This window comes from Microchirus variegatus, assembly GCF_963457635.1.
Source record: "Microchirus variegatus genome assembly, chromosome: 19".
Lineage (NCBI taxonomy): Eukaryota > Metazoa > Chordata > Actinopteri > Pleuronectiformes > Soleidae > Microchirus > Microchirus variegatus.
The window spans coordinates 1,076,734-1,096,092 of record NC_139820.1 but is presented as its reverse complement, the minus strand read 5'-3'; the positions used below and the strand labels follow the sequence as shown (position 1 = coordinate 1,096,092).

General features: G+C 40.3%; 1 protein-coding gene across 3 annotated transcripts in view; it reads left to right on the top strand.

The window, feature by feature from the left end:
* Window positions 1-19,359, top strand: part of LOC310940810 (teneurin-3-like) — a gene marked incomplete at its 3' end in the record, with an annotated part of 89,933 nt that overhangs the window by 21,368 nt on the left and 49,206 nt on the right. For all 3 annotated transcript variants that reach the window (XM_083905824.1, XM_083905826.1, XM_083905825.1), the window contains exons 10-18: window positions 2,595-2,780; window positions 9,454-9,600; window positions 12,137-12,267; window positions 12,346-12,434; window positions 14,206-14,325; window positions 15,498-15,630; window positions 15,756-15,884; window positions 18,081-18,212; window positions 18,322-18,457. In XM_083905824.1, coding sequence (XP_083761950.1) covers window positions 2,595-2,780; window positions 9,454-9,600; window positions 12,137-12,267; window positions 12,346-12,434; window positions 14,206-14,325; window positions 15,498-15,630; window positions 15,756-15,884; window positions 18,081-18,212; window positions 18,322-18,457 — 1,203 coding nt within the window. The remainder of the gene's footprint in view (window positions 1-2,594; window positions 2,781-9,453; window positions 9,601-12,136; window positions 12,268-12,345; window positions 12,435-14,205; window positions 14,326-15,497; window positions 15,631-15,755; window positions 15,885-18,080; window positions 18,213-18,321; window positions 18,458-19,359) is intronic.

Sequence of the window (19,359 nt, the reverse complement as noted above, 5' to 3'; positions counted from 1 at the left end):
GCAGATAGTGAAGTTGTTAATGTGTTTTATGGAGTCATTTTAATGCAGCGGAGGGATTATTGTAGAGTGTGAATGTGCAGCGACGATAAAATGTCGATTTCTAATATATTTTACAAACACAGATATGGGTTCGTAAATTCAACGACTGGCACTTAACCCAAGCTAAATGTCACACACTGGACCTTTAATGTGGCGTCGTCGTCTGTCACTGCGTCCATTACGGTGTTTATAAGTAACAGTAATGTTTGTTTTTATGGGACGTTATTGTATCGTTTGAGTGCTGTACTTTAAAGACACGGAGAAAAATCGATGAGCCTGTTCTGAGGCTGCTGTTAGAGCTTAATCCAGGTTTAGACGGTGTGTGTGTGTGTGTGTGTGTGTGTGTGTGTGTTCTTGTACTTGCGGCATACTGAGGACCAGTGAGGGTTTTTAACCAACAAAGTGAGGTTTTTACGGAGTGAGGACATTTTAGACGGTCCTCCCTGTTTTCATTGTAATCACTTCCTTAGGTTGCTATAACATGCTATACTCAATTTGTCAAAAAAAAAAAAATTTATAATTTTGACATTGTATAGTATGACGTTTTTGACAAATTTTGGACCAAAAATTTTGGGTCAATTTTTTTTTTCAAATTTTGGACGACAGTATATATAGTATGACATTTTTGTAAAATTTAGGACCAACATTTTTTTGTCAAAGATTTTTTAAAATTTTGGACGACAGTATAGTTTGACATTTTTGTAAAATTTTGGACAAAAACTTTTGGGTCAATTTTTTTTTTAAATTTTGGATGACCTAGTATAGTATGACGTTTCTGTCAAATTTTGGACCAATTTTTTTTTTTCAAATTTGTTTTCAACTTTTGGACGACATAGTATAGTATGACATTTTTGTCAAATTTTGGACACAAAAATTTGGGTCAAATTTTTTTTTTTTTTGGATGACGTATTATATTAAGATGTTTTTGTCAAATTTTGGGTCAAATTTTTTTGTCAAAGATTTTTTCAAATTTTGGACGACATAGTATAGTATGACGTTTTTGTCAAATTGTGGACCAAAAATTTTGCGGCAAATTTTTTTTTCAAATTTTGGACAACAGTATATAGTATGACGTTTGTCAAATTTTGGACTTAAATTTTTGGGTCATTTTTTTTTTTTTTTTTTGGATGACGAGTAAAGTATGAAGTTTTTGTCAAATTTTGGACCAAAAAATTTGCGTCAATTTTTTTTCCCAAATTTTGGACAACAGAATGACGTTTTTGTCAAAAAACCAAAACCAAAAAATAAAAAATTAAAAAAATGGTACTGCAACCAGTAATTCCTTGTCGATGTCATTCATGAAGTAGATATTTATAATTGTGTTGATTTATAAAGTGGAAATGCTGGTCCTCACAGCAACCCAGTCCTCAGTATGCAGCAAGTACAAGAATGTGTGTATGTGTGTGTGTGTGTGTGTGTGTGTGTGTAGGTGTAGCTCAGCTTCCCTGGTGGCATAAAAAAGCATGTTCACCTCCACGAGTTAAAAACAGCGAGGGGAAACCTTGCCTGAAGGATCTCACACTTTCAACTGGCGAGGAGGCTGGAGGTCAGCGACTCAGCCTGTGGACGTGGAACGTCTCCACGTCGGGTTCTTAAATCGCTTTTAAGCCAGAGGACGAGCTAAAAACTGTTCTGTCTCCAGTTCTGTGTTCGCTACGGGAAAAAAAAAAGAGTGAAGCGCTGAAAGAAAGAAGGTCGGATAAAGAAAAAGAAGTTACTGAGAAGGAAAAATGTGCACTTTTTTTGCGATAGAGTGAAGAAAGTAACTCTGGCGTCGACATTTTCACTTGTTTGTCTCTGATTAATGAGTGTATTTAAAAGAATTCTGAGTGTTTCATTAAAACTGTCCTGGCTTAATTATGTAAAGAGAAAAAAACTGGACAAATTCATATTTTTTCATTAGAGCTGGAAACTTAAAAAAAAAACGAGGGCCATAATATTTGATAATGTGATTTTCTCTCGTCAGATTACGACTTTATTTTTGTCAGATTACAACTTTATTCTCGCTATATTACGACTTTATTTGCGTCAGATTACAACTTTATTCTCGTTGTATTATGACTTTATTCTCTCCAGATTACGACTTGCTATATTACAACTTTATTCTCGCCAGATTACGACTTGTTATATTACGACTTTATTCTCGCTAGATTACGACTTTATTCTCATCATATTACGACTTGTCATATTACAACTTTATTCTCGTAATATTGTGACTTTATTCTCGCCAGATTACGACTTTATTCTCATCAGATTACGACTTTATTCTCGTCAGATAATGACTTTATTCTTGTCAGATTACTCGTAATATTGTGACTTTATTGTGGTCAGATTACGACTATATTCTTGTAATATTGCGACTTTATTCTCGCCAGATTACGACTTTATTCTCATCAGATTACTGTTTCACCGTTTAATAAAAAAAAAGATAAAATAATAATAATTTTCGTAACAATTAGCACAAATATTATTTTTAGTCGCGCGCGAGTCAAATAACATCACATGAGACGAGTTGACCTCTGCTTACACGACTGTTTTATTCTCCCGTCTCACAGAGGTGTGTGAGGTGGACTGCGGCAGCCGTGGCGTGTGTTACGGCGGCGCGTGTCGTTGCGAGGACGGCTGGACGGGCGCGCTCTGCACCCAGAAGGCCTGTCACCCTCTGTGCAACAAGAACGGCGTCTGCAAGGAAGGGAAGTGTGAGTGTGACCAGGGGTGGACAGGAGAGCACTGCAACATAGGTGAGTGGATGAGGGGAGTGCACACACACATGCACACATGCACACACACACACACACACACGTACGTATGTACAATATATTTGTTGTGTTGAATGAATGAGTGAGTGTTGAATGAGTGAGTGAGTGAGTGAGTGAGTGTTGATTGAATGAGTGGGTGAGTGAATGAGTGAGTGTTGAATGAATGAATAAGTGAATGAGTGAGTGTTGAATGAACGAGTGAGTGTGAATGAGTGAGTGTTGAATTAATGAGTGAGTGAGTGAATGAGTGAGTGTTGAATGAATGAGTGAGTGAATGAGTGTTGAATGAATGAGTGAGTGTTGAATTAATGAGTGAGTGAGTGTGAGTGAGTGAGTGAGTGAGTGAATGAGTGAGTGTTGAATTAATGAGTGAGCGAGTGAGTGTTGAATGAGTGAGTGAGTGAATGAGTGTTGAATGAGTGAGTGAGTGAATGAGTGAGTGAGTGAGTGTTGAATGAGTGAGTGAGTGAGTGTTGAATGAGTGAGTGAGTGAATGAGTGTTGAGTGAGTGAGTGAGTGAATGAGTGAGTGTTGAATGAATGAGTGAGTGAGTGTTGAATGAGTGAATGAGTGAGTGTTGAATGAGTGAGTGTTGAATGAGTGAATGAGTGTTGAATGAGTGAGTGAGTGAGTGAATGAGTGAGTGAGTGAATGAGTGAGTGTTGAATTAATGAGTGAGTGAGTGAGTGTTGAATGAGTGAGTGAGTGAGTGAGTGAGTGAGTGAGTGAGTGAGTGAGTGAATGGGTGAAAACTGTAGTGTAAAGCAACTTCATCAACCTCTACATACTGTAAATACAGACCATAATAGCAACTCTTCTTCTTCTGATTTTATTTGGTAGTCACAAAGAGAGTTAGGGGAAATGTAGTGGAGTAAAAGTATATATATGTATAATATAAACGACAAAGTAAAGTACACATACGTGAGTATTTGTACTTTTTGTTACTGTTATAACTCTGTCAGATCAGGTGAGAGCCGCTGAGACTCACTTCTTAAAATAGCTCCAAGGTGAGTTTTATCATCAAAGTCAGCTTCGTTTACATGGCCTGGTGTAGGAAAATTATAAAAAGGGCCGTACCCGGGGCCCCCCTGGGCTCTCGGGGGCTCTAGGGGGTAAATGTGATCTTTAACGATCACATTTACTTTTTATTGCAGCAGAAAGTCTGTCTTAAATAAACCTCTTTTATTGTTATTTCTTTTCCTTTCTTTTCTTGCTGCTTTTTCCCGTGGGGAAATGGTTTCTCTGATGAACGAATGAACGAATGAATGAACGAATGAATGTTCTGGACTAAACTCTCTCTCCTTGGATTCTCTTCTTTCTTCCTCGTTTCCTTCTTGAAGCTCACAACCCGGACATTAGAGTCAAAGGTACTGTGCTGTTTCTCCTCTTCTTCTCCTCCTCATCATGGTCTTTATTTCTTTTCTTCCTTCTATTTTCATCCTTTGCTTTTTTTACGCAGTGTTGAATTGATCTGTTATTAAAATGGTGTTGTTTTTTTCTCATTTATATATCAGTATAAAGTATATTGAGCTTCTTTTATCCCCCTTTCATTCTGTCAATCACTCAGCAAAACTGAAGACTTGTTCTTTATTATTATCGTTTGATCCTGAAGAAGCAGATTATAATCTGTATTTTCTTTGAATGATGTTTACATGTGAACACTTAGACTTTGAGAAAAGTCAAGAAAAACATGAATTATATTTGGTTTTCAATTAATGATAAAGTATTAGGGATATACTTTAATATATATATATACATACAGTATATATGTATTTCAGGTTTTGAGACTAAAGTTAGATAATTACAAAGTTGTACTTAAGAAATTTTTTGTAATATTATGGTATATATTACAACTTAATTCTCGTCAGATTACAGCTTTATTCTTGTCATTTTACGACGTTATTCTCATTATATTACGACTTTATTCTCATCAGATTACGACTTTATTCTCGCCAGATTGCGACTTTAGTCTCATCAGATTAGGACTTTATTCTCGTCAGATTAGGACTTTATTCTCGTCAGATTGCGACTTTCTTCTCCTCAGATTGCGACTTTATTCTCATCAGAGTAAGACTTTATTCTCGTCAGATCATGACTTTCATCGCATCAGATTATGATTTATTCTTGCCAGATTACAACTTAATTCTCGTCAGATTACGACTTTATTCTTGTCATTTCACGACTTCATTGCTTTATTCTCAACAGATAAGAAATTTATTTTCGTCAGATTACAACTTTTTTCTCGTCAGATTACGACTTTATTCTTGTCATTTCACGACTTTATTCTCGTAATTTTACGACGTTATTCTCATTATATTTCAACTTTATTCTCGTCAGATTACAACTTTATTCTCGTCACATTACGACTTTATTCTCATCAGATTACAATTTTGTTCTCGTTATATTACTACTTTCTTCTCGTCAGATTACTACTTTATTCCCGTCAGATTATGACTTTATTCTCGCCAGATTACGACCTTTTAAAAGTCTCTATTTTGTTTAAAAATGTTCTTTCCTTCAGACAGGTTGGAAATCAAGTTTTTTTTAAATGTAAAGAAATAATATGACGTAGAAAAATCCTGGTTTCTTTCTTTCCCTGTGAACTTTCCCCTCTGCTGTTCCTCTTCAGTGTTCCTCATCGCCAAATAACACATGGTTTGATGCATTTTATATTTATTTACGTTATAAAACATAATAATATATATACATATATATATACACACACATATATATCAACAAAGAAAGTAAGGCGTGTGTTTTGGTGGCTGCAGTGAAGCCGCTCATTTCACTTTAACGCGTTTTCCTTAATCTCAGACGACGCGTCGCGGCGATTTAGCGACTCGCGTACATCACCTTTAACGTCCGACGTTACTGAGGCTTAATTATAGTTTTTTTCTTTATCTCTTTAATGACAGTTGACGCCGTATGTACTCAGAAGACGCTTCCTGTCGTCGGCGTCCAGCGAGGTCGTTAGAAAGTCTTTTAAAAAAAAAACGGAACTCACTCACTTTTTTGCGCTTTCGAGCTTTAGCTTTTGAGTTTTTCTTCTTCCATAGAGTCGTCCACTCTCTCTTTCACTCTTTCTCTTGGCTGCCATTTCCATCCGTCCATCACACACACACACACTCACACACAGAGAGTATATTTGGCAGTTGCTGCTTTTGTTTTCTACCCCTTTTTCACCCTGATTTTCCTCCCTCCCTCTCTCCCTCGTGCCCTCTCCTGTTCTCAGGATATAAAGGTAATTTACATATTTGTTATTATTTAAGACTTGATGAGAAAATGACGGAGCTTTTACTGTCGCCCACACACCTCTTCACCTCTGCTTCACTTCACTCCTCTTTACATCACTCAGTCTGTTTGTTTTTGGAACCTTTTATTTTTCTTCTCCATTCGATCGTTCACAGCTCTTCTTTTCTTGTTGTTGTTGTTGTTGTATTTTGTATCATTTGACTTTTCTTTTTCGATATTGTTTGTTTATGTGGTGGCATCATTATTGTCACACACACACACACACACGTTGTGTCTTGCATCCAGAAGCCTGTTCTGTATGTACGTGTTCATTTATCCAGTTGTCTCCGTGTATCCTCTGTTCATTCGTTTTTTCAAAATAAAACCATAAATTAAAAAATTAAAAAACACTTGTTTTCTCAATATTCGTTTACAAAATCAAAATGAAAAAAACAGATAACGAGCGTTTCCCGTTTAATCCAATTTTTGTTCGTCTGCTCTGGGGCTCCAGGGAGGTGAGTTGGTGGTGATCGTTTTCCCCGCTGTGGAGCTCCAGGGCGTGGGGCGGGAGATAGTGGTATTTGTCCCCACTCTGTGGCTCCAGGGAGGCGGGTTGGTGGTGATCGTTTTCCCCGCTGTGGAGCTCCAGGGAGGCAGGTTGGTGGTCGTTGTCCCCGCTCTAGGGCTCCATGGAGACGGGTTGGTGGTGGTCGTTTTCCCCGCTGTGGAGCTCCAGGGTGTGGGGCGGGAGGTGGTGGTAGTTGTCTCCACTCTGGGGCTCCAGGGAGACGGATGGTGGTCGTCGTTTTCCCCACTGTGGAGCTCCAGAGGGGCACAGAATTTTCTGAAAATGAATAAAATAGAATCTGAACAATGAAAAAACAATGCAAAACAGTTAATATTAATCTAAAAATGTGAAAAAAGTATAAACGTGGAGCTCCGGATGGGGTGCGTGTGGTGCTTGTTGTATCCGCTCTGGAGCTCCAGGGCAGCGGGTAAATGGTGGTGGTCGTTGTCCCCGCTCTGGAGCTACAGGGGAATTGGAAAACACGAGTCGTTATCCAATTTTTTCATTTTGATTTTGTTAACGAATATTGAGAAAAAAAAAAAAATTTCCTTTTTTAATTTCTGGTTTTATTTTGAAAAAGGAATGAACGGAAGTTACACGGACCCAGCTGCTTCCTGTCCTCTGTCTCCGCCTCCTTCCTTCCTTCCTTCCTTCCCTGGTTGTCTCACTCTAGCCGAGGCTATGCTTGGCTCTGATCTCCTTCTTCTTCTTCTCTGTGTATTAATCTGACGATCTCAGCCCTCACTTGTCTAATCTCTGTTGACGGAGGAAACGTCAACAGAGGCACAAACTATAGCGCTCTGTAGAGGCATGCAGTCCAAAGGCCCACCCTGTCCGTCCTCCCTACACTGTTTCTGTCTCTCTGCCTGTTGTGTTTTCACATGGATTATTAGCACATTCGTCGTTGTTGTTGAAGAAACTGGAGAAAATCAGCTCGTTTTAGGTCAAATCCAAATGTCATCGTCATATTTAGAGACTTTAAAGAAAAGAAAATGGTTGACAAAAATGGTCCAGACGCTCAAAATAACGTGGAAATGACGTCAAATTGTTTATTATTGGCAAAAGTTTTATAGAATGTGAAAAATAGCCTCGTTTTAATAAAAATCAGTGGCTCTTATTTTGAAAGCCTGATTGACAGGAAGTATAAGCTGAGAACTGATTTTTCGTACGTTTTGTTAAAATTAAAGGGGAATTCTGGTATTTTTGCGTGAATAGTACTTACAAAAAGTTTCACAATTGGTCCGGCAATTTAAAAAAAAAAAAAGTTTTAAGTTATTGTTTATTATTGACGAAAGTTTTATAGAAAATGAGAAGTAGCCTTGTTTTTTTTTTTGTTGGAAGTGACTCTTATTTTGAAAGCCCAGTTGACAGGAAGTATAAGCTGAAAATTGAAAACTGATGTTTTTCTTTGTTTTTTAAATTAAAATTAAAGGGGAATTCCGTTATCTTTGCATTTGCAACAGTACTTAAATTCATAACTTCAAGTTTCCATGTGTTTAATTTAGGTTTTTATTTTACGAGATACTGACTATAATCAGCTATTTTTTCTATTATTGTTTATTATTGGCAAAAGTTTTATAGAAAGTGAGAAGTAGCCTCGTTAACAATAACAAAAACAGTGGCTCTTATTTTGAAAGCCCAGTTGACAGGAAGTGCAAGTCTCTTTTGTTTTCAGCGGTGCGATAAAGATGGAAAATAACTATAAAAAATAAAATCAACAATAACATAAAAACATTTAAGTTTTTATTAAAATTAAACGGTAATTCCGGTATTTTTGCGTGACTATTACTTACAAAAAGTTTCTTAATTGGCCCGATTTAATTACCATGTGTAGCTAGCAGAGGTGGAAAGAGTAGTAAAAGTACCACTATTTTACTGTAAATGTACTCAAGTCGAGAAAAAGCCAGTAAAAGTCTCAGGTTGTTATTGTTAGCGACGACGTCAACCATTTTCTCCCTTGTCCTCTGTGTATTTACGTCTTCTTTCTTGTTTACAGATGCAAAATTATTGCATTTCCTTTCAAAATAAAAGGAATTCAGGAAATTCTCAGCGGTTCATGTGAAACTACGACGTCAGCGCATTTCGTCCGAAAGGCTGTGTCTCTCTGTCTGTCCCCCCCCCCCCCCCCCCCCCGTCCGTGTCCCTCACAAGTGTTTGTCCCTCAGTCTGTCCGTCAGCCCCCCGTCCATTGTGTCGGAGACACCCCCGCGGCGGCCATCTTGTCCTCACAAGTTGTGAAGTGTGGTGTCCTGCGGTTTTGGAAACATCCTCATGCCAAAAAAAACAAACAAATATTAGGACAAAGGTCTCAACGGGTCGCACAAAAACAACGTAGCATCGTGTCTACGGTGACAAATTTCATCCTACGTTGAATATTATTATTATTGTACGGTGGCAGCCATCTTGGTATCCCATGTCGGAGTTGCCAAAGTCGGAAATTCCGAGTTCTGACTACAAATGGGAAAGATGGACATTTGTCACCGTGCCGATCCAGGGATTGATAATGTCGTATCGCACGTTCCAAATTGACGATTTTTTGGCGTTTTCTTTGTTTCCGACTGCGTTTTAAAATGTCTTCATCAACCTAAATGTTATTAATGCCAAATCTGTGTATTATACACATCTAAATAATAATAATTAGACTGTTTTTTGGCATGACGATGACCTATTGTTTAAAAAAAAAAATTAAACAAATTCCTAACGCTCATTGGTCGACGCGCCAGAACTTCACCTTCCCTCAAAAAAAACCCGGTAAAATTGGTTGCAAACCAAATCCCGACGTGTCGCTCGCGGCGTGACAACGTCCCGCGCTCTCACGTCTAACTCGTCTTCCTCTCTCTCTTCCTCTGTATCCAGAGGGTTGCCCCGGACTCTGCAACAACAACGGACGCTGCACCCTGGAGGCCAGTGGCTGGCACTGCATCTGCCAGTCGGGGTGGCGAGGGGCGGGGTGTCACGTAGCCATGGAAACCATCTGTACCGACGGAAAGGACAACGAAGGAGGTGGGACGTTTTTTTTGTGTTTTTAAGCAGCTCCCGCAATCCCAGTCCAAGACACCGGAGGGTGCTGTTACCGAAACGTCCTTTTGCTTTTGAGAGCAGTGCTGAGGCTTTTTATGGCATATTCTGACTTTATTATTGTCAGATTACGACTTTATTCTCGCCAGATTCTGACTTTATTCTCGTTATATTAAGACTTTACTTTCGTCAGATTACGACTTTATTCTCGTTATATTAAGACTTTACTTTCGTCAGATTACGACTTTATTCTCGTCATATTCTGACTTTATTATTGTCAGATTACGACTTTATTCTCATCAGATTAAGACTTTATTCTCGTTATATCACGACTTTACTTTCGTCAGATTACGACTTTATTCTCGTCATATTCTGACTTTATGATTGTCAGATTACGACTTTATTCTCGTCGGATTACGACTTTATTTTTATTATATTAGGACTTTACTTTCGTCAGATTACAACTTTATTCTCGTCATATTCTGACTTTATTATTGTCAGATTACGACTTTATTCTCATCAGATTACGACTTTATTCTCGACATATTGCGACTTTATTCTCGTCAGATTACGACTTTATTCTCATCATATTACGACTTTATTCTCCTTATGTAGTGACTTTACTCTCATCAAATTACGACTTTACTTTTATCAGATTACGAATTTATTCTCGTCAGATTGTGACTTTAATCTCGTCATATTACGACTTTATTCTCATCAGATTACGACTTTATTCTCGTCATATTGCGACTTTATTCTCGTCATATTGCGACTTTATTCTCGTCATATTACGACTTTATTCTCGTCAGATTAAGACTTTATTCTCGTCAGATTACGACTTTATTCTCGTCAGATTACGACTTTATACGGCACTTTTACGACGTCATCTGCTTCTTCTTTTTTTTTAAAGTGTTCAGATATTTGAAGGATACATTCACTCCTTTATCGCTGAGCTCAGAACACGAGGATTCAGCACTTTCACCTCTGAGCCTTTGGCGTCAAACCCTAAAGCCAGGATCAGGTTTGACGAGAGAACTTGACAGGAGATTAGAGAGCGAGAAAGAAGAACTAGAGAGTAAAGTCAAGACAGAGACACTGACGCTGTCAGTGAGTCTTTTAGATTTTGATTTATCGCGTCTGCTGTTTGTTGTACTTCTGTTCTCTGCTCTCGGCTGCTCCCTCTCTAGGGGGCGCCACATCGGATAATCCACATGTTTGATTTGGCAGAGGCTTTCACTGCAGATGCGATGAGAGCAGCACCCCCCGTGGCTGCGCTCCATGTAGTGTGTCCAATTAGCAGTGAGCGATGGGGGATTGGGTACCTCGAGGCTCAGGGCGGCTACCCCAGCCCTTGACCTAGGCGAGGATTTGGACCGGCAAACCTCCGCTTACAAGCCCAGTTCCCTTCCGCTCGGTCTGGGACTGAACTCTGAATGTGTGGAGATATTAATAATGGAAGGTTCTACACAGATAAAGTTTGATTGGTAGGTAGGTTGGTAGATAGGAAGGTAGGAAGGAAGGAAGGAATGCTAGTAGGTAGGGAGCAAGGAATGCTTCTAGGTGGGTAGTAAGGAAGGAATGCTTGTAGGTAGGTAGGTAGGAAGGAATGCTTCTAGGCAGGTAGGTAGGAAGGAATGTGTGTAGGTAGGAAGGTTGGTAGGAAGGAATTCTTAGTAGGTAGGGAGGTAAATAGGTAGGAAGGAATGCTTCTAGGTAGGTAGGTAGGTAGGAAGGAATGTTTGTAGGTAGGGAGGAAGGAATGCTTGTAGGTGGGTAGATAGGAAGGAATGCTTGTAGGTAGGTAGGTAGGAAGGAAGGTAGGTGGGAAGGAATGCTAGTAGGTAAGGTGGTAAACAGGTATGTAATGAATGCTACCCTAGGTAGGTAGGTAGGTAGGTAAGTAGGTAGGTAGGTAGGTAGGTAGGTAGGAATGTTTGTAGGAAGGAAGGAAGGAATGCTAGTAGGTAGGGAGGTAGGTAGGAAGGGATGCTTGTAGGTAGGAAGGAATGTTTGTAGGTAGGTAGGAAGGAATGCTAGTAGGTAGGAAGGTAAATAGGTAGGAATGAATCCGTGTAGGTAGGGAGGTAGGTTGGTAGGAATGCTAGTAGGTAGGGAGCAAGGAATGCTTCTAGGAATGTAGGTAGGAATGTTTGTAGGAAGGAAGGAAGGAAGGAATGCTAGTAGGTAGGGAGGTAAATAGGTCGGAAGGAATGCTTGTAGGCAGGGAGGTAGGTTGGAAGGAATGCTAGTAGGTAGGGAGCAAGGAATGCTTCTAGGTGGGTAGGAAGGAAGGAATGCTTGTAGGTAGGAAGGTAGGTAGGAAGGAATGCTAGTAGGTAGGGTGGTAAATAGGTAGGAATGAATGCTTGTAGGTAGGTAGGTAGGTAGGAATGTTTGTAGGTAGGAAGGAATGGATGCTAGTAGGTAGGTAGGTAGGAAGGAAGGAATGCTCTTTCTGGGGTAAATGAAAAACAACAGTTCATACGTGTCAGTAATATATAATATAACTCCTGTGTTTCAGACGGTCTTGCTGACTGTATGGATCCAGACTGCTGTTTACAACCTTCCTGTCAGAATCAGCTGTACTGTAAAGGGTCACCTGACCCGGGGGAGGTGCTCGGCCAGTCTCTGTCCTCATTGGCTCCTCAGCAGGTAAACAGACGTCCAGCATGTTTTTATTTTTATTTTATACTATCTCCAGCGTCTCTTTGACCTTAATGTCGTACCCAGGCTGCGAGGTCGTTCCATCAGCGCATTCACTTCCTGGTCGGTCCTGAATCCACTCACGTTATCGCCGGGGAGAGTCCGTTCAACAGAAGGTAACCATGGCGACTGTGTGTGTGTGTGTGTGTGTTTTTGTTTCTTCTATATCATGACTTTATTCCGTACTGTACGACTTTATTCTTGTAGTACCGTGGTTTTTTTTCTCGTATTTTGTGACTTTATTCTTGAAATATTACTTTTTTCTTCTGACATCAAGGCTCTTTTTTGTTGTCAGATTAAGACTTTATTCTCATCATATTACAACTTTATCGCTGTTTAATTGCGACTTTATTCTCATCAGTTTACGACTTTATTCTTGTTATACTACAACTTTATCCTCGTCAGATTACAACTTTATCTCGTCATATTTCTGCTTTATTCTTGTCAGATTACGACTTTATTCTCGTCAGATTCCGACTTTATTCTCATCAGATTCCGACTTTATTCTCGTCAGATTCCGACCTTATTCTCCTCAGATTTCGACTTTATTCTTGTCAGATTACGACTTTATTCTCGTCAGATTACGACTTTATTCTCGTCAGATTACGCCTTTATTCTCATCATATTGCGACTTTATTCTCCTCAGATTACGACTTTATTCTCGTCAGATTCCGACTTTATACTCGTCAGATTACGACTTTATTCTCGTCAGATTACGACTTTATTCTCGTCAGATTACGACTTTATTCTCGTCAGATTACGACTTTATACTCGTCAGATTCCGACTTTATTCTCGTCAGATTCCGACTTTATTCTCCTCAGATTCCGACTTTATTCTCCTCAGATTCCGACTTTATTCTCCTCAGATTACGACTTTATTCTTGTCAGATTACGACTTTATTCTCGTCAGATTACGACTTTATACTCGTCAGATTACGACTTTATTCTTGTCAGATTACGACTTTATTCTCGTCAGATTACGACTTTATACTCGTCAGATTACGACTTTATTCTCGTCAGATTCCGACTTTATTCTCGTCAGATTCCGACTTTATTCTCCTCAGATTCCGACTTTATTCTTGTCAGATTACGACTTTATTCTCGTCAGATTACGACTTTATTCTCGTCAGATTACGACTTTATTCTCGTCAGATTACGACTTAATGCTCGTCATATTGTGACTTTATCGTTGTTATATTATGACTTTATTCTCATCAGATTACGACTTTATTCTCGTCATATTGCCACTTTATCGTTGTTATATTACGACTTGATTCTCGTTATATTACGACTTTATTCTCGTCAGATTATGACTTAATTCCCGTCGGATTACGACGTTATTCTCATCAGATTACAACTTTATTCTCATCAGATTACAACTTTATACTCGTCAGATTACATCTTTATTCTCGTCAGATTACGACTTTATACTCGTCAGATTACGACTTTATTCTTGTTATATTACAACTTTATTTTCATCAGATTACGACTTTATTCTCGTCAGATTACGACTTTATTCTTAATTGTTAAACTGGTGCAGGAACAGTCGCAGGTGACGTTTAGTTACCGTCTAACGTGGTAAAATAGAAACACAGGTGAGATTAAATCTGTTGATATTAAATGTGTCCATGTTTTTCTGTGTTTGTCACTTTTTCTTCTTCATCTTTTCTTTTATGTTTGTCTGAATATTTCATGAACGCAGAGTCACAACCCTCCATAAAAATGTCCTGTATTTCCATAATGGACCGAACCTGCAACCTGATCGTAAAAATGGTTTATTGGACGACTGTAAACCAGACGGGGGGGGGGGGGGAGGAGGGGGTGTGGCCATTTCCTTCTTTAATAACACTCACACACTCTCTCTCTCTCTCTCTCACTCACACACAGTTTGGTGTCGATCGTCCGTGGTCAGGTGTTGACGGCGGACGGAACTCCTCTGATCGGCGTCAACGTGACGTTCGTCCATTTCCCTGAACACGGATTCACCGTCACGCGCAGGGACGGCATGTGTGTATTCATTTATTCATCGCTACGACTTCATGTGTGACGTCACATATGACTTCACCCTAGTCATGTGACGTGACTCCAGACTCAAAATGACTTCACTGATGGAATATTTACATTTACTCGCATATAGTTACCATCACAACACTCACTCATTTATTCACTCTGACACTCACACTTTCAACACTCACTCACTCACTCGACATGCACTCACTCATTCAGACACTCACTCACTCATTCATTCAACACTCATTCACTCATTCATTCACTCAGACACTCACTCATTCAACACGCATTCACTCATTCATTCAACACTCATTCACTCATTCATTCACTTAGACACTCACTCATTCACTCACTCATTCACTCACTCACACATTCAACTCTCATTCACTCAATCATTCACTCAGACACTCACCCATTCACTCTCACTCACTCACTCACTCATTCAACACAGACACTCACTCATTCACTCACTCATTCATGCACTCACTCAGACACTCATTCACTCACTCATTCAACACTCACACATTCACTCACTCATTCATGCACTCACTCAGACACTCATTCACTCACTCATTCACTCAACACTCATTCACTCACTCATTCAATACTCATTCACTCACTCATTCAACACTCACTCTCTCACTCATTCACTCACTCATTCATTCACTCACTCATTCATTCATTCACTCATTCATTCACTCATTCAATACTCATTCACTCACTCACTCATTCACTCACTCATTCAACACTCACTCTCTCACTCACTCATTCACTCACTCACTCACTCACTCATTCATTCACTCACTCACTCATTCACTCACTCATTCAACACTCACTCACTCATTCACTCACTCTCTCACTCATTCTTGTACTCACTCACTCACTCTCTCACTCCTTCACTTTCTCACTCATTCACTCACTCACTCTCTCACTCATTAATTCACTCACTCACTCACTCACTCATTCAACACCCTAAGTTCAGTAAATGTAAATATACTTGAAGACTTTTTACTTCAGTAATATTATTTTTTTAAAAGTCATTATCTGGTAACATTCTTTTGCGTACTTTTACTCGAAAAGTATCGTTTTAAAGTACTGCTACTCTAAAGTACTACTCAAAGTACTTTGTACTTCATACGCAGACTGATGTGTGTGTTTTTCCGTCCAAGGTTTGACCTCCTGGCGAACGGCGGCGCGTCGCTGACGCTGAGCTTCGAGCGCGCGCCGTTCATCGCTCAGTACAGGACGGTGTGGGTGCCGTGGAACGTCTTCTACGTGATGGACACGCTGGTCATGAAGAAGGTGAGGAGGGGGCGGAGTCTACGCGTGTCCTCACCTGACCCGTCGCCGTAGCGACGCCGGAAAAAACGAGTCGAGTGAGTGACGCGTCTTTTGTCTCCGTGTGTGTGTGTGTGTGTGTGCGTCAGGAGGAGAACGACATCCCCAGCTGCGACCTGAGCGGATTCGTGCGCCCCGGTCCCGTCATCGTGGCGTCCCCGCTGTCCACGTTTTACCGGAGCTCCCGCGAGGACGGCCCCATCGTCCCCGAGACACAGGTGAGACGCGCCGTGGCGGGTCACTTGCGGCCGTTGGTCGACGGGAGAGTGGAAACGGGGGTTATGACGATGTGAGGTGTTTGTCAGGGAGTCCACAGAGAGAGAGTGTGACACACACACACACACACTAATTGAGTGGTTTCTCCTGGGGGGGGGGGCGCGAGTGACGCTCATCAGCATGGAATGTTGTAATTGCTTACACATGAGACAATGTTATCTTTGTGTGTCTGTCTTTGTGTGTGCGTCCTTGTATTTGCCACATACTGAGGAACAGCGTGAGGGTTTTTAACCAACAAAGTGGGGTCATTTTTACGAAGTGAGGACATTTTGGTTGTTGTTTTCACTGAAATCATTTCCTGAGGTTGTAAACATGCTATACTCTGTTATTAACAGAGGTCCTTAATTTGGTTAAAAAAAAGAAAAAAAAAAGTTTTCCAGTCACACTTTTTGCTCTGGGGCTCCACCTGCAGACATTTCATGGTACTGCACCCAGTAGTTCTTGACAGATGTCATTCATGATGTAGATATTTTGTGTGTGTGTGTGTGTGTGTGTGTGTGTGTGTGTTCTTGTACTTGCCACATACTGAGGACCAGCGTGAGGGTTTTTAACCAACAAGTGGGGTCATTTTTACGAAGTGAGGACATTTTGCTCATTCCTCTGTTTTTTTTTCATAGAAATCCTTTCCTGATTATTAACAGAGGTCCTTAATTTGGTAAAAAAAAAAAAAAAAAATTCCAGTCACACTTTTTGCTCTGGGGCTCCACCTGCAGACATTTCATGGTACTGCACCCAGTAGTTCTTGATATATGTAATTCATGATGTAGATATTTTGTGTGTGTGTGTGTGTGTGTGTTCTTGTACTTGCCACATACTGAGGGCCAGCGTGAGGGTTTTTAACCAACAAAGTGGGGTCATTTTTACGAAGTGAGGACATTTTGGTCAGTCCTCGTTGTTGTTTTCGTCATTGAAATCATTTCCTGAGGTTGTAAACATGCTATACTCTGTTATTAACAGAGGTCCTTAATTAATTTGGTACAAAAGTCACACTTTTTGCTCTGGGGCTCCACCTGCAGACATTTCATGGTGCTGCACCCAGTAGTTCTTGACAGATGTCATTCATGATGTCGATATTTTGTCATTTTGCTGATTTATAAAGTGGAAATGCTGGTCCTCACTATGCCGCAAGTACAAGAATGTGTGTGTGTTTGTGTGTATTTATTGCCTCTTTAGGACCATTGTTGACCTTGTCAGGACCACACGTCCTCATGGAGATGGAAAAACCTGGTCCTAATGTGGCAAAAATCTCAGATTTCTTGATTTGAGGACTAAGATTTGAGTTGAAGTCAGGGTTAAGGCTTTGTTTTGGTCACAACAACTTTAAAGGGCATTTTTGGGGCTTTAAAACCTGGTTCTAGGATTAGGATTAGGTGTTTACTTGTGATGGTAGTAAGGTACTGGATCATCCTTACTGAGGACACTCACAGACCTGGTTTTAGGGTTAATAATGTGTGTTGTTGTGGTATTTGTTGCCTCTTTACGGACCATTTTTGACCCTGTCAGGACCACAAGTCCTCAGGGAGATGGCAAAACCTGGTCTTAATGAGGCAGAACCTCAGATTTTTTGAGTTGAAGACTAAGATTTGAGTTGAAGTCAGGGTTAAGGCTTTGTTTTCATCACAACAACTTTAAAGGGCCTTTTTGGGGGCATTTAAGACCCGGTTCTAGGATTAGGATTCAGTGTTTACTTGCGATGGTTTAAGGTTAAAGTAAGGGACTGAGGACACGGTAAGAATGCTGTGTGTGTGTGTGTGTGGCCTGAAGGCTCACCGTGCAGCTGAGTGCATTAAAGAGGCGTGCGGTGGAAAAGGCCGGTGTTAAAGGGAACGGTAATGGATCTGTAATGAACTCTAAATGTCTGCCTAATGAAAAGACGATAGTGCAGTTATAAAGTTATAACGCCGGCGCGCTGCGAAGCCATCATTCCCTCCACAGTATTGTCTTTTTGTTTTTAAATGTGTTAATTTTGATTTAATTTTCTTGCCCTTATTGGTAGAAACTGAACACACTTCCTGTTCCCGTGAAGTGTGTGCACCCAATTCGCCAATGTGTGAGGTTGAAATGGCGTCCTTTGTCGGGGTTTTTAAACCGTACTCCGTATTTTTTTATTATCCGTAAATGTTGTCTTTTCTGCGCAGGTTTTACAAGAAGAAACCTCGATACCGGGCAGCGACTTGAACCTCGTCTACCTGAGCTCGAGGGCGGCGGGTTACAAGCCCGTCCTCAAAGTCACCATGACGCAGTCGTCCATCCCGTTCAACCTCATGAAGGTGAGGCCGTTTGTCTCCGAAAACTCAGCAGCCAAACAAATAAAATACAGTATTGTACGTGTGTTCTTTATATAACATGCAATATAATATTGAACCCGTATCTCCTCAGGTTCACCTGATGGTGGCGGTAGTGGGTCGACTTTTCCAGAAATGGTTCCCTGCTCAGCCCAATCTGTCGTACACCTTCATCTGGGACAAGACGGACGCTTATGGACAACGAGTGTACGGACTGTCTGAGGCTGTGGGTGAGTGACTTTGTTCTCATGTCATTTCACCTCGTCTGGCCCTCAACTATTCACAATAATAATAATAATAATAATAATAATAATATGTATTAGTTTTGTATATTTCTTGCTTAGTCGGTTTTTTGTAATATTGTTTCACTGCTTTGTTGACGTTTTTTGTCATTCATTGTTGTTGTCGATGTTCGTCATTTGTTGTCGTCGTTCATTGTCGTCGTTTGTTGATGTCATTCGTTGTTGTTTGTCGTTTGTTGTTGACGTTCATTGTCGCCGTTTTTTGTCGTAGTTCATTGTTTGTTGTCGCTGTTCGTCGTTCATTGTCGTCGATTGTTTTTCTTTGTTCGTTGTCGTCGTTTGTTGATGTCATTCGTTGTTGTTCGTCGTTTGTTGTTGGCGTTTATTGTCGTCGTTTGTCGCCGTCGTCATTGATTGACGTAATTCTTTGTTGTCGTTGACCGTCGTCGTTTGTTGTTGTCGTTGTTCTTTGTTGTCATTCATCGTCGTCGTTTGTTCTCGTCGTTCGTCGTTTGTTGTTGTCGTCGATTGTTTTTCTTTGTCGTCGTTTGTTGATGTCATTCGTTGTTGTTCGTCGTTTGTCGCCGTCGTCATTGATTTACGTAATTCTTTGTTGTCGTTCACCGCCGTCGTTTGTTGTTGTCGTCGTTAATTGTCGTTTGTTCTCGTCGTTCGTCGTTTGTTCTCGTCGTTCATTGTCGTCGTTTGTTGTCGTCCATTGTTTTTCTTTGTCGTTGTTCATTGTCGTCGTTTGTTGATGTCATTCGTTGTTCGTCGTTTGTTGTCGACGTTCATTGTCGCTTGTCGCCGTCGTCATTGATTGGCGTAATTCTTTGTTGTCGTTCACCGTCGTCGTTTGTTGTTGTCGTCGTTCTTTGTTGTCATTCGTC